The sequence below is a fragment of the Triticum urartu genome, chromosome 2, assembly GCF_003073215.2.
Source record: "Triticum urartu cultivar G1812 chromosome 2, Tu2.1, whole genome shotgun sequence".
NCBI lineage: Eukaryota > Viridiplantae > Streptophyta > Magnoliopsida > Poales > Poaceae > Triticum > Triticum urartu.
Genome location: NC_053023.1, coordinates 195,370,006 through 195,397,707, shown reverse-complemented (window position 1 = coordinate 195,397,707; position 27,702 = coordinate 195,370,006). Strand labels below are relative to the sequence as shown.

Sequence of the window (27,702 nt, the reverse complement as noted above, 5' to 3'; positions counted from 1 at the left end):
TGATCTTGCTAATTTAGACATGGAGTAAGATGGTGCGACACATGTATGGATGCACAGACTAATGAAGCTATGTACCTAGGGTAGGGGCACGGACCCGTCCAAAGAGCCCTACCCAAGGACATCCCTAGAAGAAATCACCTATCAATCGACTTGAAGGTACCCCACTCGACAGGTTCAAGACACTCGACCAAGAAGCTACCACTCGACCATGAAGCTAGTCACTCGACTGCTAGGAGACCTACAGTCACTCCGTAGGCAAACGGTCAGCTGTTAAGTAGTCTTCATGGTCATCATAGCACTTTATTAGAGGTGTTACCAGTAACGCCCAATCTTAAATGTACCTTAAACCCTGCATTACTGAGGGCAGGAGGGGGCCGGCGAACTCTATATAAGCCACCCCCCTCCTCAGTATGGAGGGTTCGCACCCCTGTAATCCATACACGCATAATCCAGTCGACCGCCTCCGGGCTCCGAGACGTAGGGCTATTACTTCCTCCGAGAAGGGCCTGAACTCGTAAACCTCGCGTGTAACAACTTCCCAATAGCTAGGATCTAGCCTCTCCATACTCACCCCCCTACATCACTGTCAGAGTCGGAACCACGACAGTTGGCGCCCACCGTGGGGCCGGAATCTTAGCACTTAGTTGGAGAAGTTGCGATCTTTTCCGATCCCTTTGATCATGGTTTCTTGCGGAGTTTTGGTGGAGGGCCGCGAGATCCGTCTCGGCGCGCTCACCTTCATCGCCGATGACTCCGCCTGGCTTCAGGAGGCACCACTCGACATCGACGCGCTCCCCGTCCGCGGCGCGACGCACTTCCGTGCATGCATTCGTGGCGTCCTCCTACGGCAACCGTCGACCCAGTATCGGTCGACCCCTGCGTCGTCTCCCCGCCCTGTCTCCCACCAGCGCAAGCGCTCCGGTCGGTCGAGACTTCAGCGGTGGGTGAGGCACGCTGTGGCCCGCCAGTCGGCAGCCCCACAAGTTGCGGCAATCGAGCCCGTCGAGTCCCTCTATGGCCTGTTCGACCTGTCGACTGGCTCCGTGGGGACCGCATCCGAGTGCGACAGCAGCGACCCAGCGGCTGAGGTTCTGGCGGTCGATGGAGCACACAGTCCCCCCGGTTTCCCTCGCGCTGACGGAGCTACGGGTGGAGGCGACCCGTCGCGTCCCCACGATGAGTATCTGCCCGAACCTCTCACGTCGTTACAGCGAGAGGAGCTTCGCAGCCGGAACATGGACGCACTCCACACTCCTATTGTCGGAGAAACCCCTGAGGCCCGGGCCTTGGAGGACGTGCGCCTTGCTAACCTGGCCGAGCGCACTCGACTGGAGAATCTCCAGCGAATACTCGACGAGCAAGCGCTTCAGCGGGCTCCCGAGTCCAGTCGACGTCCGCTAGCTCCCGAGTCCAGTCGGCGCCGGCTCTTCTCACCGCCTCAGGTATATCGAACCCCAGTTCAGAATTTGGCCGCTGCAGCCCGTATAGCAGAATCAATTCAGCCATCCCAGTCAGAGGCAGGCAGGGGCTTGTTGCAGATCAGAGCATTGCTCCGGGCGGCAGGAAACCAGAATTCCGCCGTTTCTCAGTCGCGGGATAGGATCCACAGTCGATCCGTTGCAGCAGACACAGTCCAGTCGGCCCACAACCCGAGATCGCCCCCGAGGCGTGAGGGGCGTGATGACCGGCATGATCAGTACAGGAGGAATGATCAGTATGATCATCGATTCGGTCGAGATGATCGATGTCGAGTGCCAACCCCTCCCCCGAGGAGCGGGTCATATGCGCCTCGACGGCAAGATGACAGACGCCCTCACAGTGTTGGGCAGAGGATTTCAGTCGACCCCAGAGACCTAGGCTTTGATGCGAGGTCTATCCTCGTTCAAGGTTTGGTCGACAGGAACAGGGCTCATCGAGAGGGCCACAACAGAGATGCGCCTGCCAGCAGCAGCAGAGTACGTGTTTCAGGGCCAGAGTGCTTCAGTCGAGCCATCAGGGCCGCAGTGATTCCTCCCAATTTCAGGCTAGCAACTGGAGTCAGCAAGTTCACCGGCGAGTCCAAGCCTGACACTTGGCTCGAAGATTACTGAGTGGCTGTACAGATTGGCGGTGGCAATGATGAAGTGGCCATGAAGCATTTGCCTCTTATGTTGGAGGGCTCAGCCAGAGCGTGGTTGAATCAGTTGGCACCTAGCAGCATTTACACCTGGGAGGACCTCTCCCGAGTGTTTGTTACGACCTTTGAAGGAACATGCAAACGACCTGCAGGCCTCACAGAGTTACAGTCTTGCGTGCAGAAGCCGAATGAAACACTGAGGGATTACATCCAGAGGTGGATCACGCTGCACCACACAGTTGAGAATGTGCCAGACCATCAAGCAGTTTGCGCTTTCAAAGAGGGCGTTAAATACAGAGAGTTGAATCTGAAGTTCGGTCGAACTGGAGAGATGTCTCTGAATCGGATGATGGAGATCGCCACCAAGTACGCTAATCGTGAAGACGAAGACCGACTCTGAAGCGGCAAGCTTAAAGCAGTCGCCCAAGAAACTGGAGGAAACTCCACTCGGAAACAGAAGCGGAAGGCCGAGCCAGCTGCTCCCGGGGAGGCCCTGGCCGTTGCCCAGGGAAACTTCAAGGGGAAACCCAAGGGCACCTGGAAGCCCAAGAAGGTCAAAGATCAAGACGGGAATGATGTTTTGGACTTACCGTGTCACATCCACACCAAGAAAGACGAAGAGGGTAATTTTATTTACCCAAAGCATACCACTCGACAGTGCCGGCTCCTGATCCAGTAGTTCCAGGGCAAGCAGCCCAAAGATAAGGAAAAAGAGCCAGACAGGATTGAAGACAAAGAAGACAGTGACGATGGATACCCCCAGATCAATTCCACCCTGATGATTTTTGCTGATGTTGAGAGCAAGAGTCGACTGAAAGTCATTAACCGTGAGGTGAACATGGTTGCCCCGGCAACACCCAATTACCTGAAGTGGTCGCAGACTGCCATCACATTCGACCAGTCGGATCACCCGACGCACATTGCCACCCCTGGGAGGCAAGCTTTGGTGGTCGACCCAGTTGTCGAAGGCACTCGACTGACCAAAGTATTGATGGACGGCGGCAGTGGCCTGAACATACTGTACTTTGAGACTTTGAAAGGGATGGGCATTCCTATGTCCAGACTTAGTACCAGCAACATGAGCTTCCATGGAGTCATTCCTGGGAAGAAAGCCGAGTCGCTCGGCCAGATTGCTCTTGATGTAGTTTTCGGTGATTCAAAGAATTACCGCAAGGAAAGGTTGACATTCGAAGTTGTGGACTTCCAGAGTGCCTATCATGCCATTTTGGGTAGGCCAGCTTACGCACGCTTCATGGCTCGACCATGTTACGTGTATCTCAAACTGAAGATGCCTGGCCCCAAAGGTGTGATCACTGTTACTGGCAGCCGAAAGAAAGCAGAAGAATGCTTTCAGAAAGGCTCAAAGATCGCTCACGCTCAGATGGCAGTAGTCGAGCTGAAAGAGTACCAAAAGACTGCCGATCCGAGTGAATTGCTGCGAGCCAAGAAGCCCGCCTCAGAATCAGCTTTTCAGTCGGCTGGCGAAACAAAGACAGTCCACATTCACCCGACCGACCTCGACGCTGCTCCGACTCACATCTCGACGACGCTCGACTCCAAATAGGAAGAAGCGCTCATCCAGCTCCTCCGTGAGAACTGGGATATCTTCGCATGGAAACCCTCTGACATGCCTGGAGTTCCCAGAGAGCTGGCTGAGCACCGTCTACGAGTCGAACCAAAATTCAAGCCTGTGAAGGAACATCTTCGACGGTCCGCCGTCCAGAAGAAGCAAGCCATTGGCGAGGAAGTGGCTCGGCTCATAGCAGCAGAGTTCATCCGAGAGATTTACCACTCCGAGTGGCTCGCCAATGTCGTCATGGTCCCCAAAAAGGACAAGTCGCTCCGCATGTGCATTGACTTCAAGCATATCAATCGGGCCTGCCCAAAAGATCATTTCCCCCTCCCTCGCATCGACCAAATAGTCGACTCGACTGCGGGGTGCGAGAGACTGTCTTTCCTAGACGCCTATTCCGGGTACCATCAGATCCGTCTGTATGGGCCCGACGAGATCAAAACAGCTTTCATCACTCCATTCGGGTGCTTCTGTTACGTCACCATGCCGTTCGGCCTCAAGAACGCCGGAGCCACGTTCATGAGAATGATTCAGAAGTGTTTATTCACTCAAATCAGTCGGAATGTGGAGGCATACATGGACGATATCGTGGTCAAGTCCCAAAAAGGTTCCGACCTGCGGGCTGACCTTGCTGAAACCTTTGCCAATCTCAGGAGGTATGATATCAAGCTCAATCCATCAAAGTGCACATTCGGAGTTCCAGGTGGAAAGTTACTCGGTTTTCTCGTTTCCGAACGAGGGATCGACGCCAATCCTGAGAAAATTGGCACCATACTCCGGATGAAGCGTCCTGTACGCGTGCACGATGTCCAAAAGCTTATAGGCTGCTTGGCCGCTTTAAGTCGATTCATTTCTCGTCTCGGTGAAAAGGCGTTGCCTCTTTACCGACTGATGAAGAAGTCTGACAAATTCGAGTGGACTCTAGAAGCTGATGCAGCGTTTGCAGATCTCAAAGCTCTGCTCTCCACCCAGCCGGTGCTTGCTGCCCCAATCAGCAAAGAACCTTTGCTGCTTTACATTGCAGCCACAGGACAAGTTGTCAGCACAGTACTTACGGTCGAGCGGGAAGAGGAAGGAAAGGCCTTCAGAGTTCAGTGCCCAGTCTATTACGTGTCTGAAGTTTTGACCCCTTCAAAACAAAGATACCCCCATTACCAGAAGCTTGTATATGGGATTTACATGACCACAAAGAAGGTTGCACATTACTTCTCTGACCACTCCATTACAGTCGTCAGCGACGCCCCACTGTCAGAGATTCTGCACAACAGAGATGCAACTGGTCGAGTGGCCAAGTGGGCGATTGAACTCCTTCCCTTAGATATCAAGTTCGAGGCAAAGAAGGCTATCAAGTCCCAAGCAATCGCAGATTTCATCGCCGAGTGGATTGAACAGCAACTTCCGACTCAAGTTCACTCGGAGCACTGGACCATGTTCTTCGATGGATCTATGATGCTTAATGGTTCCGGCGCGGGAGTAGTCTTAGTCTCCCCCCGAGGAGATAAGCTCAGATATGTTCTCCAGATTCACTTTGATTCCTCCAATAATGAAGCAGAGTATGAAGCACTTTTGTATGGGTTGCGCATGGCCATTTCACTCGGCGTCCGTCGCCTCATGGTCTATGGCGATTCGGATTTAGTGGTTAATCAAGTGATGAAGGAGTGGGACGTCAGAAGTCTGGCTATGACCGGTTACTGCAACGCAGTAAGAAAGCTAGAAAAGAAATTTGAGGGGTTGGAGCTTCATCACATTCCCCGACTGAAAAATCAGGCAGCTGATGATCTGGCAAAGATAGGCTCCAAGAGGGAAGCCATTCCCAGCAATGTGTTCCTGGAACACATCCACTCGCCGTTAGTCCAAGAAGATCCCTTCATAGAAGAAACCCCGCAGCCGAAAAGTGCCACAGATCCGACTGGAGTCAAAGTTCCTGTCGTGGTCGACCTAATCATGGAAGTCTTGGCGATCACTCCCGACTGGACGGTACCGTACATCGCGTATATCCTAAGAAAAGAACTCCCGGAGGACGAAGAAGAGGCTCGACAGATCGTCCATCGATCCAAGGCCTTCACAGTCATAAAAGGACAGTTGTACAGAGAAAGCGCGACTGGAATCGGTCAGAAGTGCATAACACCGGAAGAAGGTCAGATGATCCTTGATGAGATCCACTCGGGGACCTGTGGTCACCATGCGTCCTCTCGGACCATTGTGGCCAAAGCATACCGAGCGGGATTTTACTGGCCAAGAGCAAATGAGATGGCAAAGGAGATAGTCGACAAGTGTGAGGGGTGTCAGTTCTACTCCAACATGTCACGCAAGCCCGCATCAGCCCTGAAGACCATTCCACTCGTCTGGCCCTTCGCTGTCTGGGGACTGGACATGGTCGGTCCTCTGAGAACAGGCAGGAGCGGTTTCACCCATGTGCTTGTGGCAGTCGACAAGTTTACCAAATGGATTGAAGCTAAACCCATCAAGAACCTCGATGCTTGCACTGCTATTAGTTTCGTCAGAGGACTAACATTCAGATATGGAGTCCCTCACAGCATCATCACTGACAATGGGTCAAACTTCGATTCAGACCAGTTCAGAGCCTTTTGCGCCTCTCAAGGCACTCGAGTCGACTATGCATCAGTCGCCCATCCCCAGTCGAATGGACAAGCTGAAAGAGCAAATGGTCTGATCCTCAAAGGACTAAAACCTCGACTAATGCGTGATCTCAAGCACGCGGCAGGTGCCTGGGTCGACGAGCTTCCGTCAGTTCTGTGGGGATTAAGGACCACCCCTAACCGGTCGACTGGAAGAACCCCATTCTTTCTTGTTCATGGAGCCGAAGCCGTTCTGTCAAGTGATCTCCTTCACAACGCTCCCCGAGTCGAGCTTTACACCGAAGATGAAGCAGAACAGGCTCGGCAAGATGCAGTAGACCTCCTGGAAGAAGAAAGAGAGATGGCCATGATCAGATCGACCATTTATCAGCAAGACTTGCGTCGATTCCATGCCCGGCATGTGAAGAGTCGAGCCTTCCAAGAAGGAGATTTGGTCCTCCGAGTGGATCAACAGAAACCACACAAGCTTGCTCCTACTTGGGAAGGCCCCTTCATCATCACCAGAGTCCTCCACAACGGAGCGTATCACCTCTTCAATGTTGATCGCCAGATCGACGAGCCGCAAGCTTGGAACGCGGAGCTGCTCCGCCACTTTTACACTTAATTTCCTTCCTATAAAGATGTAATAAGAGAAACTTCCGCAGTTCATTTTTATCAAAGACAAGAGTGTTCCAATGATTGCTGTCACTTTTGTTTACATACGAAAACCCCCAGTGGGTGACTTAGCCGCGAATCCGTTTCGCCTAAGTTCAAAAAAAATCCTACCGAGTGGAGAGCAAACCTCCCACTCGGGGGCTTAGCTGCAGTCCAGCACTCGCCTAAGTTCTCCTACGAAGAGACTTAGCTGCAGTCGGCACTTTCCTAAGTTTAAAAATCCTACCGAGTGGAGAGCAAACCTCCCACTCGGGGGCTTAGCTGCAGTCCAGCACTCGCCTAAGTTCTCCTACGAAGAGACTTAGCTGCAGTCAGCACTCGCCTAAGTTTGAAAAATCCTACCGAGTGGAGAGCAAACCTCCCACTCGGGGGCTTAGCTGCAGTCCAGCACTCGCCTAAGTTCTCCTACGAAGAGACTTAGCTGCAGTCAGCACTCGCCTAAGTTTGAAAAATCCTACCGAGTGGAGAGCAAACCTCCCACTCGGGGGCTTAGCTGCAGTCCAGCACTCGCCTAAGTTCTCCTACGAAGAGACTTAGCTGCAGTCAGGCACTCGCCTAAGTTTGAAAAATCCTACCGAGTGGAGAGCAATCTCCCACTCGGGGGCTTAGCTGCAGTCCAGCACTCGCCTAAGTTCTCCTACAAAGAGACTTAGCTGCAGTCAGCACTCGCCTAAGTTTGAAAAATCCTACTAAGTGGAGAGCAAACCTCCCACTCGGGGGCTTAGCTGCAGTCCAGCACTCGCCTAAGTTCTCCTACAAAGAGACTTAGCTGCAGTCAGCACTCGCCTAAGTTTGAAAAATCCTACCGAGTGGAGAGAAAACCTCCCACTCGGGGGGCTTAGCTGCAGTCCAGCACTCGCTTAAGTTCTCCTACGAAGAGACTTAGCTGCAGTCAGTACTCGCCTAAGTTTGAAATCCTACCGAGCGAGAGCAAACCTCCCGCTCGGAGGCTTAGCTGCAGCCCAGCGCTCGCCTAAGTATGAAACACATCTCATTTCCCAAGGACGACGAGGGGCAGGTCGACTGCCACCTTCTCCTGGAGAGCTTCGCCACAAATACAATGTGTGCTCCGTCCCACCCCACAGCAACAGGGTGTGGGTCGACCGCCACCTTCTCCTGGAGAGCTTCGCCACAAATACAATGTGCGCTCCGTCCCACTCTGCAGTAACAGGGTGTAGATCGACTACTACCTTCTCCTTCGGAGCTGCACCACAGACACAAAGTTATTTCGAGTGAAGACCAAATTCCACTCGACGGGTCATCCACAAAGAGATTCAACGACAAATCAAGTTCAAATAAAGCCTAAAAGGTCCTAGAGACCTCAGATCAAAGTACTCGAGCCCCCGGCTCGGCAGAGTTTAACTGTTACACTTCCACTCGGCATTCCAAGGCAAATTTAAGGCAGAGTTTAACGGATTACAAAATACACTCGGCATTCCGAGGCAAGTTTTTTCATTCCTCGGGAGGAGGAGGACTGGCAGGGGCGACAAACTCATCCAAGTCGATCCCATCTGCGATATGGGTAGCAGCAGCAATAAATGTCTTCATGAAGTCCTGGAAGTTGTGCTTCCTCGTGTTGGCGACTTGGATGGCGGCCAGCTTCTCCTCCCGCACCTCCTTGCAATGGACGCGGACCAGAGACAGAGCCACGTCAGCGCCACACCGAGCTGAAGACTTCTTCCACTCCTGCACTCGGTCAGGGATTCCGTTGAGTCGAGTCATCAGAGACTCGAGATCATTATGGAGCGTAGACTCTGGCCAAAGCGTCGGGTCGATCCGCGTCATGGCAACCTTCAGTCGAGCCAAGTAATCCACGACGCCGTCAACACGAGATTCCAGTCGGAGCAGGTTCATGGCAGCTTCATCTTTCACCGGAGAGTTGATTGGATCCAAACCTGTTTCGATCCGCCCAGTCTCCTCTTCAAAGTTCTGGCAAAGTTCTGCATACACGACCCAAGGATAAGTCAAATTTCGTAAAACTGAGTCGACACAAAAAAAACAGTCGGAACTGAATGTGCACCTTCGAGCCTGATGTACAACTTCTTGGCAAAACTCCTCAAGTAGCCCTCCAGGTCGTCCCTCCTACGAGCGATGCCTTCCATCTTCTCGCCCAAGAGGAGGTTCTCCTTCTTCCAATTTGCAGTCAACCTGTTGGCTTCATTCAGAGCAGTCTGCAACCTGGTATTCTCTTTTTCCAATTGGTCGACCGAAGCCAGCTTCTGTGTGGCCAGAGCAGTCTTGTCATCAGCCTCCTTACGGGCAGCAACCAAGTCCTGATCCTTCTTTGCCGGAGCTTCTTTCAATTTTTCTGCAAAAAAATGATGATTGAGTCGGAGAAAGCAAAAAGATACTCAAGCCTAAAAACTAACCAGTCGACAAAGGCGTCTTACCTGCGGTGCCGTCTCTGACCTTCTGTAGCTCTGTCCTGGCCAGCTCCAGATCAAGGTTCATTTGAATTTGCTGCTTCTCCAAGTCAGCCAAGCGGGTTCCAAGATCACAAGATTTCTGAAGTCAAAGGGGAGGAGTTACAATTTCAGTAAAAAAAAGCAACAAAGGCAATAAATACTAAGACTACGGTCGACTGCCAGCAGTCCACCATAGTCTCGGGGACTACACCCAGTGGGTGCACTTAGCGTGCCCCCACCGGTTCCTATCCCACCCGACCGACCCTTGAAGTCGAGTCCAAGACAAGTTGCTTCCGAGCAGCTAAGAGACAATAATGGAGTTTCTAAGACTACAGCCGAAGAGAAACATTCGACAGTAGCCTCGGGGACTACACCCAGTGGGTGCACTCAGTGTGCCCCCACAGTAAAAAAAAAGAGAAAGACGTCGACTGCCCGCAGTCAACAGGATACCGTTCCATTCGACATGACCCGATCAGACAGAGCGAAGAAACTCAACTACAACGACTCAATTTAAAGACTACAGTCGACTGCCAGCAGTCCACCGTAGTCTCGGGGACTACACCCAGTGGGTGCACTTAGCGTGCCCCCACTCGTCCAAGAATTAGCAAACACACCCAGTGGGTGTACAAACTTAAAGATCTTCGGAAAAGAGATTCTTCAAAGGACATATCGAAACAGACCAAGTGTTGAAGTCGACTGACCTGGACATTGCTCTGAAGAGCCGAGCTTGCGTCATAAGCCGCCTGGCAAGCCTCCCGAGCCACTTTCACCTGTTCCATCATGATTCCAGCCTGGCGTACAGCCTCCTTCGCAGCAGCCACTTGGTCCTCAGGGACGGGGTACGCAGCAAAAAGCGAAGACGGATCCGCAGTCGACGCTGAAGGCCGCACACTCGTCAGAGGAACAGCGAAAGTCACGGAAGCCCGAGTGGGTTCGCCATCGTCCCGAACTACGGCCTCAGGCGCCGGAGTGGATTGCGGAGTCTTGCCAGCCAACGCCTTCTTCTTCCTCTTCACCCTCAGTGGTTCGTTGTCGTCGTCGTCCGGGAGGTCAATAACATGAGGAGGAGCTGCAAGGAAAACATTCAATCGACCAGAGTCGCAATAAAGTTTCAGTCGACTCGAAAGTAGGACGTCAGTGATCGTACCAGGGTTGGAGGTGACAGCGTCCTCCATCTCTTGGTCGTCGTTCCTGGCGGAGACCTCGGAAGTTGCACCACTGCAAATCTCGAAAGTTAGTCAGTTGGCCCAGTGAATCGACCAAGGATCCGTCCACAGTCGACAAAGGAAAGCAAGTGTTATTGTTACCCGGAAATGGTGGGAACAGCTATCTTCATCTTGGGCAAGGCCTTGGGCGGCTTGGATGGCGTCGCTCGTGGGTGCTTGGGAGCCTTCCCGGTCGGCGGAGGAGAAGAAGTCCGAGGGCGTTTCGACGACTGCCCAACAGGAGCAGTCACCTTGCCACGTTCCTGCGCTGGATCGTGGGTGAGCTTGGATCGCCCCTCCGGGCGGGAGGGTTCAGCCTCCTCCTCCTCTTCGCTGGAGAAGATGTCGTCGCCTTCCTCTCCCTCACCGTCGGACTCCCACTCGCCCTGGTCGTCCCTGCTCTCGCCTCCGCTCCCCTCACCTTCCTCAGTCGACCCTTGTGCCCCGTTGGGCGTCGAGTACATCTCAGTGGTCGCCTGGAAGACAATAGACAGGACGAAAGTCAATCGACTTACCCAAAGAAGACCAATACAGAAGGCCAGATATCCGACGCAAAGACATACCTGATCCACTTCATATGAGTTGTCGAGTGGAATTACCCTTCTAGCTCCTCGGGGGTTGTCTTTGTTCCCCGTGATGCTTGACAGCCACCCCTCCAGCATCTCGTCGGTGACCTCCTCCGGGTGGATCCGAGTGGTGTCGTCAAGGCCAGAATACAGCCACATTGGGTGGTCTCGCGCCTGGAGCGGTTGGATGCGCCTCTGGAGAAAGACCTCTAACAGGTCCATCCCAGTCACCCCCTCACGGACAAGCTCAACCACTCGACCCGCCAATACCTTGACTTGGGCCCTTTCCTCCGGCGTGACTTTCAGAGAGACAGGCTTCTCGGCTCGGTCGAGGGAAAAAGGAGGAAGACCAGTCGACTGTTCGGGGGTCGCCTGGTCCTGGCAGTAGAACCAGGTCGACTGCCAGCCGCGGACCGACTCCGGGAAGGTGATAGAGGGGAAACAACTCTTCCCCCTCGTCTGGATCGCCAGGCCCCCGCACAGCTGGATCACTTGCGTCTTCTCATCACTCGACTTGGCCTTTTTAACCGACTGAGAGCGGCAAGTAAAAATATGCTTGAAAAGCCCCCAATGCGGACGGCAACCCAGGAAGGCCTCGCACATGGAAATGAACGTGGCAAGATAGACTATGGAGTTGGGGGTAAAGTGATGGAGCTGCGCTCCGAAGAAATTCAAGAAGCTCCGGAAGAATGGATGGGGAGGCAGAGAAAACCCTCGGTCGATGTGGGTGGCGAGGAGCACGCACTCACCGTCGCGGGGTTGAGGTTCGATCTCCCTCCCCGGGAGACGCGCAGCCTCGTGGGGAATGGCTCCTCCCTCGACCATGTCGTCGAGATCCTCCTGCCGGAGCACCGATGGCATCCAGTCGCCCTGAATCCAACCCTTGGGCAGGGTGGTCCGGGAGGAAGATCCGCCTCGTGCAGACCTCTTTCCTTTCCCCGCCGCCGCCACCTTCTTCGTGCGCTCCAAAGCAGTGGTCTTGCCCTTCACCATCGTCGCCGGCGAGGTCTCACACGGGCTAACGGCGCTAGGGTACGGCCGAAGGTCACGGGAGGGCTGGCGAAGGGAGAGAAGAAGAAGGAAGAAGAAGAGAAGCGCACGACTTGGAAACCCCGAGCCGGCAACTTATAAGGGGCCGCTCCCGAGTGGCTGACTGGTAGGCCCAGGCAGTCCAGTCAAATCCCGCAGCAGACGCGCGCACAGTACGTGGCGAAAAAGGCGACGCGAGGATCGAGGAGTTTTCGCTTTATCACTTCCGATTACTGCGGCTGCTCCCGTCCCGCGCGCTTCCCAAAATCCGAATCCCGTGAGATCCGCGGGCCGCAGAACCACTTGCCAAAAACAGAGTATCCCGCTCGCACCAACACTCGGCATGTCGCAAGCAAAGATATTCACTCGACGAAAGGCCTGGAATGGATCAAGGCGACTGAAAGAGGTTGATGACGTCATCTGTGACAACTGACCCTAAACGAGGCACTCATACAGCCCCAAAGAACCGGCCGGAAAGGATCCCCAACTCTTTCCCCACTCTAACCTCGATCCATTCGGGGGCTAATGATGAAGCTATGTACCTAGGGTAGGGGCACGGACCCGTCCAAAGAGCCCTACCCAAGGACATCCCTAGAAGAAATCACCTATCAATCGACTTGAAGGTACCCCACTCGACAGGTTCAAGACACTCGACCAAGAAGCTACCACTCGACCATGAAGCTAATCACTCGACTGCCAGGAGACCTATAGTCACTCCGTAGGCAAACGGTCAGCTGTTAAGTAGTCTTCATGGTCATCATAGCACTTTATTAGAGGCGTTACCAGTAACGCCCAATCTTAAATGTACCTTAAACCCTGCATTACTGAGGGCAGGAGGGGGCCGGCGAGCTCTATATAAGCCACCCCCCTCCTCAGTATGGAGGGTTCGCACCCCTGTAATCCATACACGCATAATCCAGTCGACCGCCTCCGGGCTCCGAGACGTAGGGCTATTACTTCCTCCGAGAAGGGCCTGAACTCATAAACCTCGCGTGTAACAACTTCCCAATAGCTAGGATCTAGCCTCTCCATACTCACCCCCCTACATCACTATCAGAGTCGGAACCACGACACAGACAACATCCCCTCTTCTATCTATTGTTTCAGGATGCATATATGTGTACTTGTTGAAAGAACTATGCATGCTTTCTTCTTAAAAAGTTCAGACCTGACCAACAAGGACAATATCCATCAACTAAATAGGCAGTACAGAGATAATCCAGTAAAAACATATGAGTATTCAGTTCTCCATCCCTTGATATCCCCTTGTCATGCATGCTCTGAGTCGAGTGATGTGAATTTTGGATCTGCAAGCTGGCCCTATTCAATTTATGTAAAAAGGAGTTTTTATGTTTTGCGATTATATTCTGCTGAACTCTTGCCTTGCATCATGTTTGTGCTAACTGAATTTTTTTTTGTTGATATTATGTGGAATAAAGATGATGGCATGTCTTTAGTCTCATGACGAAAATAAAATGAAGGGGGGAAAACTGTTTGGAGGAGGGAATGCAATGGTTGACAATAGGCGAACTGGAGGATCGAGCAGTGTGGAGAGTTAGGACAACGCTGCAGCATTGGTCTACCTGCCATCGCTGTTGTGTTCTGATGCAGAGGAGGTCATGCAGCTGGTATAGAATGGGTATAATATCTCCATTTTTCTCTATATATTTCTTGATGGTTAATTTGTTGATTGGTTGTGCATGATTAGTTTCTCCACAAGTGCACTTTCTAGAATGACGGCACACAACTACTCTGATAAATCATTGTTTTCACTGTACTCTTTTTCATATGCATATTCTTGACAACAAGATGACATTGTGATATCAACTAATCTCGAATTTCTGCTTCATACAATTGCTCCTGAACATGACCAACAGTGAAAGGACAACCTCTGTGTGATTGAATAGTTAACTTGGCTTTTAAAATGCAAACAAAATTTTGTAGGGCTAATTTTAACTCTCAGATAAAAGGGAGGTTCCACATGTTCCAGTCCCCATCCTCGTATCATTGATTCCCCTTGACCGTGAGAGGGAAAGGGTTGTTTAAATAAGAACTACTTTTCAGTTTCCATGTTTTGTTCTATTGGTCCCCTTTTTTATTTTCAGCTGTGGAGATTTTAATTATAGATCTAAGGATTCAGGTTTGTTCCCAGCCTTTTGCTTGTAGTTTCTGTTGAACTATCACTACTCTTATTGTTTCAGTAACATGATTACATAGTAATCCAATTTATTCTTATTTTCAACTCGCCATAGGAATCAAAGTGGTAGTAGCAGTTTCTGTTGAACAATTACTATTATTTTATTGTGTCATATACCTAAATTTATTCTTAGAGAAAACTTGGCATGCAAACTGCATGTGCTTATGTACTGTTTCAGTAACATGATTACATAGTAATCCAATTAATATGTAAGAGCCAATAGGAAGCATGACACTGTAGCTCTGTACTACTATTTTAGTTACATGATTCTATATAGCTAAAAAAATGTTACGCAAATCTATAATTGTTGCTGGAGAATGTAGCTTGCACTGAGTTTCTATAAAACTGCAGTACAAGCTAAAGGTCTGCGATCTCTGCATCACAATCTGCACTGACAGAAGATGGAAGGAACAAAGGTACAAATTCAAGTATGTATCTGCCAAACTTGATAGGTTTAACTCTAGGAATTTCATTACTATTGCCATGGTGTACTATTCTTTAAAGAATTTGTAGGATGTAGAAAATATGACTCGATGAGGGATCCGTTGGTTTAAAAAGACGTGGTATGGATAAGTTTCCTCTTTTCATGTTCACTAGCCCCTTCTTATTTATAGTTCTGTATCATTTTTATATTTGGATGCTTTATTCAAATGAAGATGAGGTGGATAGACATGTACCTTTCTATGAAAGATATGGCAATCAGAATGTTGTAGTTCTAAAAACATCTTATTGATATGTTCCTTCTATAATTTTGATTGTAGTTATTGTTAAGTAAGTGTGTGTTTCATATAGCCTAGCATCTGCAATTTCCTGCCATGAAATGAATTTGTATGGCATTTGTTAGTGCACTATCATGGTTGCTCTATGCTAGGCAGCAACAAGAACTCGTCCATGCTAAGGCAGCTCCATGCTTTGTAACCAATCATACATTTATATTGGCTTGCTAACCTTCATGGTCTGCTATCTTGTAATTTTAGGGACAACTTTCTAAGGTGTGAGCCAACTATATTTTCTTCCTAAGTGTTCATATATTTTATCAAACCATATGTATTTATTTTCTCTCCATATTTTAATCCTATATAAAAGTACATCCGTTCATTATTCGTTTTCTATTACCTATGATAGTTGCAACTAAAAAGAAATAAAAATTGTCAAGAGGATGTTGTAGTTCAACTATTCAAACTTTATGTTGCGGTTCTATGATTATATCCGAGTCTTTTGCTTTCTGTCAAACTACACTGCAAATTAATGTCTGGACAAGTGAATCTCCGAAGAATATTCAATTTTATTTTAGTTAGGAGGCCCTGCAGTTTGCGGGTTACACAATGCTACTTTATCGATAGTCTTACTAGAAGCATTTTATTTCCTCCTAATAGGAACATTTCGACTTTATCAATATCAAATTCTACGTTAACTGTGGTTCTCTCTTCTACTGCCACAGCCCTCGACGGCATCATTTGCTGTACATGTTTGATTACATAGGTATGATCTTTCTCATGGTTCACCCTCGAAAGCTTTTATACCTGGCCATTGGTATGCATTTCATCACTTTGTTATGGAGGGAATTCTCTCGCTGATCTTTTCTGTTTGGCTATTCTGCTTGAACTTGTATAACTCATATGGTTACATATACTGGTTTAGTGGTAGAAATTTGGAGTGCTCATTATACTAACTCGTTACTCGTTAGGTACTATTATGCAGAACATCTTCCCAATGCAAATATGTATACTCTCACATGATAATTTGTCCTAATGTTTACACTCACATGATGGTCATATTCTTCCTTTATTGAATATAAGCATTCTCTTCTTTGAAAAATGGTACTATTGCTTTTTTGCCGCGCGGGGGCGGGGGGGGGGGGGGGGGGGGGGGGGGGGGGGGGGGGGGTATCTATTGCTGTTTGTGGATAGTTGTGGCCATTTATGATTGCACTCACAGGTCAATGATCTACTATGTCCAGGCAAAAGAAGAGAAACTGACAGATAGGTTAAGGGACCAAATGAAACAATCTCAATTTGACAACATCACGCCACGAACTAGGGGAAGGAGGGGTGGGATTGGACTTGGAGGGTTATACGCTTATGAAATGGAGGACGTGGTGGAGAGCAAGCGAAGGTGGCAGTCGTCGATGCCGTTGTCACCGGCAAGTCCATCAGTGTGGCCTTCATGTTTACGTGCTAGCAAGTGTGGGTAAAGATTGAGAAGATTTGAGCCCTCTGACAGTTTGGCTTTGTGATTTGTAATTCTTAAACTCAATTACAGAATCAAAATTTTAGGCCTACATTTAATAAATCCGGGTGTTGTAAAGTCCAGATTCAAAATTAAGTCCATTGGTTTGAGAAAAAAATATAGAGAAGAAAGTGAAAGGGGCGCAGCCCACCTGGCACCGCTCAGCTCCCTCTCATGCGGCGCCACCAGGTGGTGCCCCAACCACTAGTCACTTTCAAGCGAGGCATGACTCTGCAACAGCGGGAGGCATGACTCTGCAATAGCGGGAACGATGGCGATGCTGCATGGCACACGCAATGGCGGCAATGTTTCTGCACATCATTTCAACTGCAAATTTTTCCGCAAAAGAAATGAAGCTAGAATTTCTTTTATTGCAACACAACCTATGTTGCAAAAAAATCTCACAACACAACCTATATTGCAAAAATATACTCCCTTCGTAAACTACTCCCTCCGTCCCGAAAAACATGTCGCAGTGACATTTTTACGAAAACCCCCTCTGCGAATTCCCGACACAACCCGCGGTCCCTGGTCGTCTCCCTCGCAGCCTCACTCGTCTCCCCTGTGCGCCGGAGCCCTCCCTCTCGGCTCCCCCCGCGCTGGAGCTCCCCTGCTCGGCTCCCCTGCGCGTCGCCGGAGCTGCCTCGCCCCACACCTCCACCGCGTTGCTTCCCTCTCCTTGTTCCCTTGCTCGTTCCCCATGGTGAACCACGGGAAGGAGAAGGCTCGATTTTTTTTCTCGATCTGCTCTCCGACGGCGGCGGCCTTCCCCGAGCTTGGCCAGCTGGAGCTGTCCCTTCCCGTCGTCAATCTGCTCTCCGCGACGCCTCCTGCCTTCCCGGACCATCCACTCTCGCTCAGCCGCGACTCCCTCCCTGGAGCAGCCGTTCCCGCCCAACCCAAAGCCGCCGGTCGGAGCTACGCCGCAGCACGCTCCCTCCCCCCTCTTCTTGGGGACCGGATTGTGGCCGAGGAGGATCTTGTCCTTGTCGCCCAGCAGCTCCCGCTCCAACGGGCTCGTCCACAAGTCCGGCAGCACCAGCCGCTCTTCCCTCTTCCGGTCCGCCCTCCTCCCTCCCCTCCCCTCCCGTGGCATGCTCTATTCTGTTATCTTCCTTCTTTCTTTGTCCTGATGATTTTTACTGACGGAGTTGTACACATAGGCGACCCAAATCCAACATTTTAGTAAGATTTGTACTGTCTCAAAATTCATCCATGAACTCTGACTCTGAAATTAGTACTGTCTCAAAGTTCAATAAGATTTGCTCATTGTTGCGCAGTACTGAATCATGGATTATATTGTGGCTCTGCAGGTCTAGCCCATCGACGATGACGGCTCCTCCTCATGCTCATCGGACTCGTGCACAAGTGCTCTGCAAGTCTGCATTGGGTAAAGTCTGAATTTTTCATTTTTACTACCGTCAAAATTCAGTTGTCAAAGAAAGTGCCATCAACATGTCAATGGCCATGCTAGAAAGAGTTCTTATTCATGTCTAGGCAGAGTTCTTATTTATGACAAAACTGGATGTCTAGACAGAGTTCTTATTCATGTCTAATTGTGTTGACAGAGTTCAATGTACTCTGTCAATAGAATCAAAACTGATTTATTACCTTCCCATATGAACTTTACTGAAAAAATCAGTCACCATTCTGAATTTTGACAGTACTCTACAAACTGCTTCTGGGCAGGAAGCAGATACAGTTTTTCTTGGTGGGCGTGGTTTTGGAACAGCCATGTCTTCTCTAATTTTGACAGTGCTTGAGTTTAGAGTATGGTTATACTTTTGCTTAGGGTAAGTTAACACATCTCTTTCTACAATTTTTAAATGCTTCTTGTCAGGAAGGGAATTATGTTTGTAAGGATAGTGTATTTTGCAAAGGCTTTTGTACTTGCTGTTTTGCTTGACTCCATCAATCCTCAAAGATTTCTTGTTTCTTTGGAGTTTCAGATACTAGATGTCTGTCTTGTTAGTGCATGCAGTTTCAGATAATAGATGAACTGAGAGAGAGAGAGCATAGGTGATCTTTAATAATAACAGTAAAAAAGGAAAATCTATCTTCTGCAATGTGTGTAAGCTGGTTATTGCCGGCCGGTGATATTTGTTGAAGAATAGAACGTGAGAGGTCATTCCCAACACGGGTCGATATCAAGGAGGGGCTATCTCCATCTATCTGTGGAGCTGGATACAGATGGGAGATGGCAAAATCATTTTGGTTAGGCGTCAAGTCAACATCGGTAATGTCGTTGGATGAATGCAGAGCAGAACAGTGTAGACGTGCACGCACATATTCAGTTAAACTTGGACATGACTGCAGCCCATTTAAACTTGGACTACAGATATTGGATGGGTCCATTTAAATTGATAGAAAACTGAATATTCACTGTAGTCTCAGTTAACTGAATTTTCTGAAGCCATTTTCCTGCTCACAAGTTGACAGAAAACTGTTTGAAACAAATTTTGACAGTAGCAATAACCTATCTTTGGAGTAAGTCATTTTATTTAGTAAAGTATAGAAAGTATTATTTCTTGCAAATTATTGTGTGACTATTCTGGAGATGGTCTTTAAGTGTTCCTATCTAGACTTCTTATTTTAGGCTTTAAGCTGATCCATTCCATGAGATATGCTAGATTTTAGCATCTGTATTGATGAACCTTTGATGAAACTAAGAAAAACTGGAAGTGTCCTTGATAGCATGAAATGGACCTCTTAACTAAATAAAACCAATTATTGACACGGAGTATTTAGGACAATCCATGAGGTTTTCTTAGATGCAAAAAAGTTCTGTTTGTTGTGTGCATCACAAATTTAGTTTTAGTTCCAGTGAAGTTTCCTGTCCTTTAGGTTTATTCTTATCAGAAACAAATTCAACTAACCAAATTAGCTGTTGCCTATCATTTTGGTATTGCCTAGGTGACTGGGTATATAATGGAAATAAACTGAAAAAGAAGAAAAAAAATGCATTCTTCTTATAAATGAGTGTAGCTGCAAATGTTAGACATACTCCGCCAAGTACAGTAGTGTGCATATGTTTGAAACATCTTGGAAAATATGCAGAGTAGCTGTTGATGTTGATCTCCAGCATGTATGCAGAGTAGTTGTTTACTGAATTTTAGGAGTAAACTGACTGAAGCAAATTTTAGAATGACTGAATTTTCAGCCAAGTTTGTTTCTGAACAGTACTGACATGGAGCGGTGTAGTGGCCATGTATAGTAGTGTAGTGGCCCTGCAGTGATCAAAATTTTCAGATTATTCTGATTAATTCAAATTAATCCAAATAAATTCCAACAAGGAGTTTATATACAAGGATTAGACAAGGCATACAACATGCATTTGTGTAACCAACATGCATGCATTTGAATTTGAATGATTCAAATAACTGAATTTATATGTACTCCACTTTATACCCAAGCTTTCATTAAGTAATTTATGTTTGTTTATTTTTGTTTTTTCTCTGCAGGAAATACTTTGGCATGGAGTACATTGTGGCTCTGAAATCATTTCTGAAGCAGTGAGATCTGAAGTTTATGCTAGAATTGAAGTGTTTGTTTCCTAACTATAGGTATATGCTCATCCAGAGAAGTGTTTTCAGAAACTTGTCCATATTCTCCTTTTTCAGTTAGTTTTTCCCACAATTTGGGAAGGAGCAACAGTCAGCAGTCTTAACGTTTTAATATGTCTGAAACAATTACTCCCAAAGGAAACAAACACTTCAATTTATCATCATTTTGGAAAGAACCATGGTAAATGTTTGATCATGCTTTTTTCCGTTAGTTTTTCCCACATTTTGGAAAGAACCATGCACAAAGGAAACAAACACTTCATTTGATCATCATTGGAGTATTTGCAAACAAGGCAATTGCATAAATTTACTCAAGGCCTTGCTATTAATTGAAAGCTTTTAGTTAACAGTAAATCAATTTCACAAATTGTCAGGTAGCAGTACTCTGATGGAGTACCTTCTTCAGAGTGCAAATAGCACCAGCAGCAGCAGTCACGGCGGGAGTCAACAGCAACAACAGCAACACGGCACGGATCAGCAACAGAAGCACAGGCAAAGGAGCAGTAGCATCAACACGGGAAGAGGAGCAGCAGCAGCACGGGTTAGCTCCACCGGCGGCAGGGGAGAAACAGAGGAGAAACAAGATGCAGCAGCACGGGCTAGCACCACCGGCGGGCACGCAGGCAGAGAAGGAGCACCATGGCGACGCGTGGGAGCTCGACGAGGACTCGCGGGAGACCACGGAGGACGCGCGCGAGCTCCTGTCCACCGGATCATGGAGGCCGGCTCCGACGATGCCCGTAGGTGGATCACGGCGGGAGGGATCGCGGTGGCGCATGGGAGGCAGCTCAAGGTGGACTCGCAGGAGCACGAGGAGGACTCGCGGGAGCTCGAGGACGATGAGAGGGAGCTCCTGCTCCACCGGATCGTGGTTGAAATTCCAGCAACGCCCGCAGGTAATCGCCGCGGGATGGGATCGCGGCAGGCGGTGGCGAAGTACTTGGCGACAGCGGCGGCGTTGAAGGTACGTGGCGACGGAGGCGGAGCACTTCCTGGTGGGCTGCAAATCGCGCAGCTTGGCGGCGCCGGCCCCTGGAAACACACGGGCGACGGCGGAGGAAGAAGACAGGGTGGAGAGGCTTGTTTGTAATTGTTTTGAAACTACGAGGGCTTTTTTATAAAACTGGCAATGAACTACGCCTGCGACGTGTTTTTCAGGACGGAGGGAGTACATAGGTAAGAAGCACAGAGGGATACGAAGACAGGTCTATATACAATTGTACAGTCAACCGTCACAAAGCATTGTCTAGAAGGTGAATACAAAAGTTTTACATTCATGTTCCCAACTACTCAAGCAGGGTCTACTGAAACAAAGTTCATGAGCGCAGCAGCAACAAAGCAAAGTCATTCAGCGCAGGGTGCAGGTGCAGGTGGGCATGAAGCCGAGTCTCAGAAGTCTGGGCCTTGCTGTAAGAACTCGAGGTCTGGGTGAGTGCTTCCACCTGGATGCCTCGGACGCCTGCGTGAACAGCAAATGAGGAGGTTGGCATGAGCTGTTCATCAAGTAGAAATAATCATGGCACCTTCAATTATACTACTATGACTTCCATGACGTATTGACATATGTATTATACTGAATGTTGCACTGGATGCAAGTTAGCACGACAAAAAATGAACTATAAGAATGGTTTGTCTCTTCCTTGAGATAGAAGACCTTTCTAAAGCGTTATAAATAAAGTACAATAATAGGCCATCTTGAGCCTTGCCAGTTGCCAAGCATAAAGTGGGTCTATCAAACATGTTAAGAATAACCAACTTACCTCACAAAGCGAGATGGTTCAAATCCTGGAACATCTGGCGGGCCGATTGGATCGTAACGGCCGCCAGGTGGAACACTCCTGTTATGAAATATTGATTCCATTTACGACAGCAGCAGAGATGACAAAACAAATACTTCAATTAAATAGGAGAACTGAACATACCCAGGACCACCAAAAGGAGCAGGAAAAGGATTTGAAGGAAAGAAGCGTGGATCATTTGGGCCTGTAGTAATCAAATAGGTTGTAAGTTAGAGACAGTACAGAGGTACAAATGTAAAGAGATTCAATAGGTATTCAGTTGACAACATATTACCAACGTGCATACTACCACCCGGCCCACCACTGCGAACAATAAGACACATGGTTAATTATGTGTGGAAGTACTGATCTGTCGATGTTTTTACATGTACATGATGGTAGGAGACAGACCTGTGAGGGTAGAAGCCTGCACCAGGAGCAGGGAAGGTGTCATCATGACCAAACGGAGCTACTGGAGGATATATCAGGCTGTACCACAATACATAAAAGGAAATATTACCCCCGTTATCAATATCCTATAACCGATTCACTAATAGCCTATTTATTCTACAAGAGCGCTAGGGAGTGCAAATTTTGGTAAAACCAAACATAAGTTCACATGAACTCCTTCACTAGTTTGTGCACTTGTAAATTCAGAAAAATTCTCAGGAAATTCATAGTACTATAAAATGGTAATTCAGGCACATGTTTCAAAAAAAAATCATATGCATGATGTAGCAAAATGACAGGAGTATAAGTTATACAACAAAAAGACGTTATGAGTTTTGCTTCGGTACTCCCCCCTTTCTAATCTGCATCGAAATCCGTAAACTTTCCTTGGGGGGTGAAACGAAGCAAAATTCTCTTATATTTTTTTATGTATAAAGAACAAATATGGTCATAATTTCTATTGAGATTTTGTATATATGCCTAAACTAAAATTTTGTAGTGCCATAATGTTTTTGAGAATTTCGAGAATGTCGGAATCTATAAACTCACAAGGGGGTACATAAATGAGTGTAAAGATACATTATATATTATATATGCCACAAATGCTATCAGTAACATATGTTATATCCAAAGTAACATCAGTAATGACTCCACGGATATTCTTTTGTTTACTTCCAACATACATCAAGAGAATTTGCATTAATCAAGACAGTATAGAGTAACCATATCAATAGGCTGTAGTACTAAAATTATGAAGTTGTACTAAAATTAGATGGCAATAGAATATGTGCAAGGACGTGCATGCTCATCAAAATTGAACAAGGCCAGATGATATCAAGACCGAAGGTATGGACCAAGACATTCAGCTTGTGATTGAGGCGGTGTAGGCTTGAAAGAAGGCAGCAAAAAACTAGAAAAGACTAACTAGTGGCTAAGCCTTAGCGCACTGTGTCTTCTCTTTTCTGTCATGATATCCTACTATTTCTAGAAACCCAAATACATTTAGATTCTAATTATATTGGACAGGACACAATAAAAATAACGACAGAGTACAAAAAAAGTAATAAAGGAGTGACACACAAAAGAAGAAGAGGAAATACAAATGGTTGTTCTCATACCCAGCAGGTTCAGTAGTCCTTGTATCCCGCAGAACATTTTCAGAACTGGAAGGAGAAGTGCCACATGTTAGAGAATTACTAGCAAATGGAGTCAGCTACAACAGAAAAGCTTTGAAAGTAAAATTCTAGGCAAAGGAGGAAAACCATCAGAACATAACCAAAAAAGCCCAAATTTCCGAAACAATGATATTGTTTCATTCGTACAAAGCAAAAAAATGCAACATGGAAGTATTTACAGAGGGCGATATACTAGATTTTCTGTTCGCAAGAAGATAAACAGAACTACCTGTTTATTGATGAACTGCTCTCAACATCAGGCTTCTGGGTAGCAGCAGCAGCAGCAGCCTTACCATCCAATTCAACTAATAAGCTTGAGTTAAGGGTGTTAATGAAGCCCGGAAAATTCTTGTACATATCCTTATAATTCTTCGGCTGTTCTTCAGAGAAGAAATCCTTCACACTATATACAAGGAACCAGAGTCAAAAACTCACGACTATAAACTGGAAGATCCACATTTGAGCAGAACTATTCAACAGAAGGCCAGCCAACAGAGCAGCCACCCAAAATATTTTACATAATGATAAACTAAAACACGACAGAATTGTCCTGTTGGCTGTACTGGGTCTTGCTTAACAAAGAAATTAGAAATGGATGCAATATTACTTACTGCACCTTGTATCAAACCGTGGATACATATCCATAGCTTGTGCAGAAAATCATACTCAATTGAACAAAATACATTTCTACACTAAGGTATTTATAGCACACTAACATGTTAGCAGAAATCATAAACGGACCCTGCAAGTCCAGCTCGTCCTTACTTGTTACATCATTTATACTGTTCAGTTTATAGCAACATCATTTCTATAATGCTAGTTAATACAAGTGAAGCTACTTAACAAAAGAATGTGTTTCGTACTGACTACCACTGTTCATGTGCATACAACAAAGCACAAAAAACCATCGGAGTAATCTTACATATAAAAAAATCTCCACACGCGTAAAAAAAGAACATGGAAACAGGCGTTGAGTTAAAATGGCATGGCTTACAATTCATGTTATTATTTTACCAAATATTTTAGTTAGTCCAGGTGGAAAGGATGGTGACAGAGTAAATGGGCCATCACCACAAACTGAAATACGTATAGTAGCAAAGCAAATTTACAATTTAGCCCCACTTAGTAACCAAATAGTGGGAAGGTGAACAAATCATCACTACCAACTGAAATATTAATTGGAGTGAAGATTAGCACATAACATACATGTCTTAGATCACGAATCATATTTCATGAAGCAAGTAACATGTGTTCCAGTAAGTTATTACATTGCTCTGGCATAGTCTAATGCTGCTAGTGTCCATTGTGTTCTAGTAATGTTATAACAATAAGCAAATCACATGGAACCTAAGAATGTCTAAATAATAATAACAAGTAAGACTGGAACATACTTTATCTGGACATTGCAGGGTTCCTTGTGTTGTGCCTCAAGATCCAGCGCATCAATAGCAAGGAAGTCATCAATCACTAGACATTTCACTAAAATGCGCTTCTTCTTGCCCCCCTCCTCCTTGGAGTACAGAAAGGCATAGCAATTGTCCATAGTGTTCCACCCATCAATTCCCACCTCCTCGTCAACTAGAATTAAGCAAAATAAAAACATTAGTTATATAATGAAAGGCTGGCAATTACAATACAAGTCAGAACTCTGCAGTCTGCACAGGAGTCACTTTCCTCTTTCACCTCACAACAAAATCTAACTAAATTCCCATGAGTGAACCAATTACAGACTTTAAACTCCCACTGGAACTTACACTTGGTATATTCCAGCCAGAATGACTGGTAAATTAGTTCCACAATACAAGCAGGAATAAGAAGCCACGTGTTGCATTCCTTTAATGACTGGAATATTCCAGCTCCCCACGACTGGCAACAACTATTTAGCTTAAAGCTAAGTTTCCAAATTTAGATGTCTATTCCTGCCTATTAAGATAAGTTTGACTAGAAAACAATCCTAATTTTATCTCTCCTACTTAAAAAAATACTTATCTCTGTCTTACGTCATCTTTTCGTCCAACTCCCCTCACCTCACCCTACCTACCTCTCTCCCCATTCCACCTCGGTTTTATTGATTTTTTTTCCCACCGGTTTTCCTTGAATACCGACTCAACTTCCCCGTGCCTTATTGGCTTACCAGATAAAATCATGTTTCTTTGGTAAGTCAATAATGTTAAGTTGGCCAGCCTATCAAGCATGGAGTCTTCTACCTTAATTAGAGTCCTAATGATTAAGCAACTTTGCTAGAAAAGACGAATATTGCTGTTTACTTTTATCTACTTTTCAGTAATTAGGGTTATGTCCGTTTAGAGATCTTATTAGAGTTTGAATAGATTAACCGGCTTGTAGGTCAAGTCTTGTCTACAATATGAAGGGGCCGACCCCTCTCACTAAAGCAGATAAGAATATTGTGTTTACAAGGTTCAGTCACACATGCAAATACTAACTCTGAAATAGGAATTTCACTTAACTGGATGGATTGAACTGCTAACTTTAGATCAGAACATATAAACGCAAACAACAGTACAAGAAGCGGTAAGCTGATTCAGAATTCCAAAGTGTTTTATTACTACCAGAGAAGATCAAACCATAGACCATAGATCTAGGGAAGGGACTGAAAGGATCCGAGTGAATTTACAGAAACAATTAAGCTGTTAACATTTTGATTGACTCAGGGACAAATTTCCCAAGTCAGCCAATTACGCCTGAAGCAGCACAAACTGCTACTGGTTCAGGACCTTGCACCATTAACACCTGAATATAAACGAATTATAGTTCTACATCCATCCACCCGGGAACTCAACCCGAAAGTCATCATCACAGATGCAACAGGAGCCCTAAACATGGGGTCCGTCAAATCCTAACAAGTAGGCGATAGTACGGTCACACTTAAATCATATACGTAACCCTAGGGGCTAGGGCTAAGGGCGTAAAGCGGAACGCACCTGCGGGAAGGGGGTCGGTGAGCGCGGCAGGGCCGACGGCGCAGAGCGAGTATCCCGCGGCGAGGAACGCGGCGTTTGCGGCGAACGCCACGCCGTCGTGGGCGCCGCGGAAGACGGGGCGCGCGGCCTTCACGACCGCCATCGCGGCCGCGTCTGTCACCATCGTAACGCTGTGGGCGTCGGTCGCGCGCGGCGAGGGGTGAGAGGCGGTAGCGGAGGCGTCGTCGGTCAGCGCACTCGGTCGGGGAAGCGGCGAGGCGGTGGTCGCGGGGTTTCGGGGTTTCTGGAGAACTTATTTATGGACGAACTGCTCTCAGCGTCAGGCTTCTTGGGCAGCAAACTGAGCAAAACGGAAAGCACGAGAAGCCGAGGGACGGAGGCGGAGACATGGATCGGGGGCCACAGCACGGACGGCTGGGCCACAAGCCGAGGGTTAGAGTAGTTGGGCCATGGATTTTGGGAGCTTCCTATTGCGCGCCTTCAGCGCCGCGCAAGGGAACGGGCGCCCGCAGCAGCCGCTGGATGGGCCGGCCCACAACCGCGCAAGGCGCAACGCGAAACGCGAAAAAAAGACCGCCAAAAATACCACGCCACTGGGATTCGTACTCGCGACCTCGAGCTTCGATACGTAAGACTACTTAGGCTGGCGCCACAGTGTGAGTAAGGCTGGTCACAGTGGAAGTAATTTAGCAAGTAACATAATACTCTCTCCGTTTCTAAGTATTTGTCTTTCTAGACATTTTATATGGACTACCACATACGGATGTATGTAGACATATTTTAGAGTGTAGATTTACTTATTTTGCTCCGTATGTAGTCACTTGTTGAAATATCTAAAAAGACAAATATTTAGAAACGGAGGGAGTACATCCCAAGAAAAATTTGCTTATGTGGCATGTACTTAATGAGGAGAGAGGTGTTTGGAGTAACATAATATGTTACCGTAAAATAACGCATCTCAAGACAAAATGAGTCTACATCTTAATAAATGATGTCTTGCATGATACCACATACTCCCTCCGTTCTTTGATATAAGGAGTATAGATTTTTGAGAAAAAAAATCTGAAATATAAGGTGTCTTGCGTTGCACCAATCATTTGGATATATTTTTTAGAGATTTGATTACATTTACTTACATTAGGCAAGATTCTCTATTTTCTCATGTCAATTAGTCAGGTGTAACCTCGCCCAAAACTTGTGAAATTTTCACTCCACGTGTG

The 27,702-nt window shown here is 47.3% G+C and overlaps 1 protein-coding gene across 1 annotated transcript; it reads right to left on the bottom strand.

Moving 5' to 3' along the window:
- Window positions 1–21,329: 21,329 nt before the first annotated feature.
- On the bottom strand, window positions 21,330–26,831 carry LOC125536725 (probable proteasome inhibitor). The gene is made up of 9 exons (XM_048699968.1): window positions 26,483–26,831; window positions 24,932–25,118; window positions 23,770–23,943; window positions 23,484–23,528; window positions 22,327–22,404; window positions 22,211–22,239; window positions 22,060–22,120; window positions 21,898–21,975; window positions 21,330–21,596 (listed from the first exon to the last, which is right to left on the bottom strand). The coding sequence occupies exons 1-9, from the start codon at window positions 26,643–26,645 to the stop codon at window positions 21,527–21,529; spliced, it is 885 nt and encodes a 294-aa protein (XP_048555925.1). The 5' UTR covers window positions 26,646–26,831; the 3' UTR covers window positions 21,330–21,526.
- Window positions 26,832–27,702: the final 871 nt, after the last annotated feature.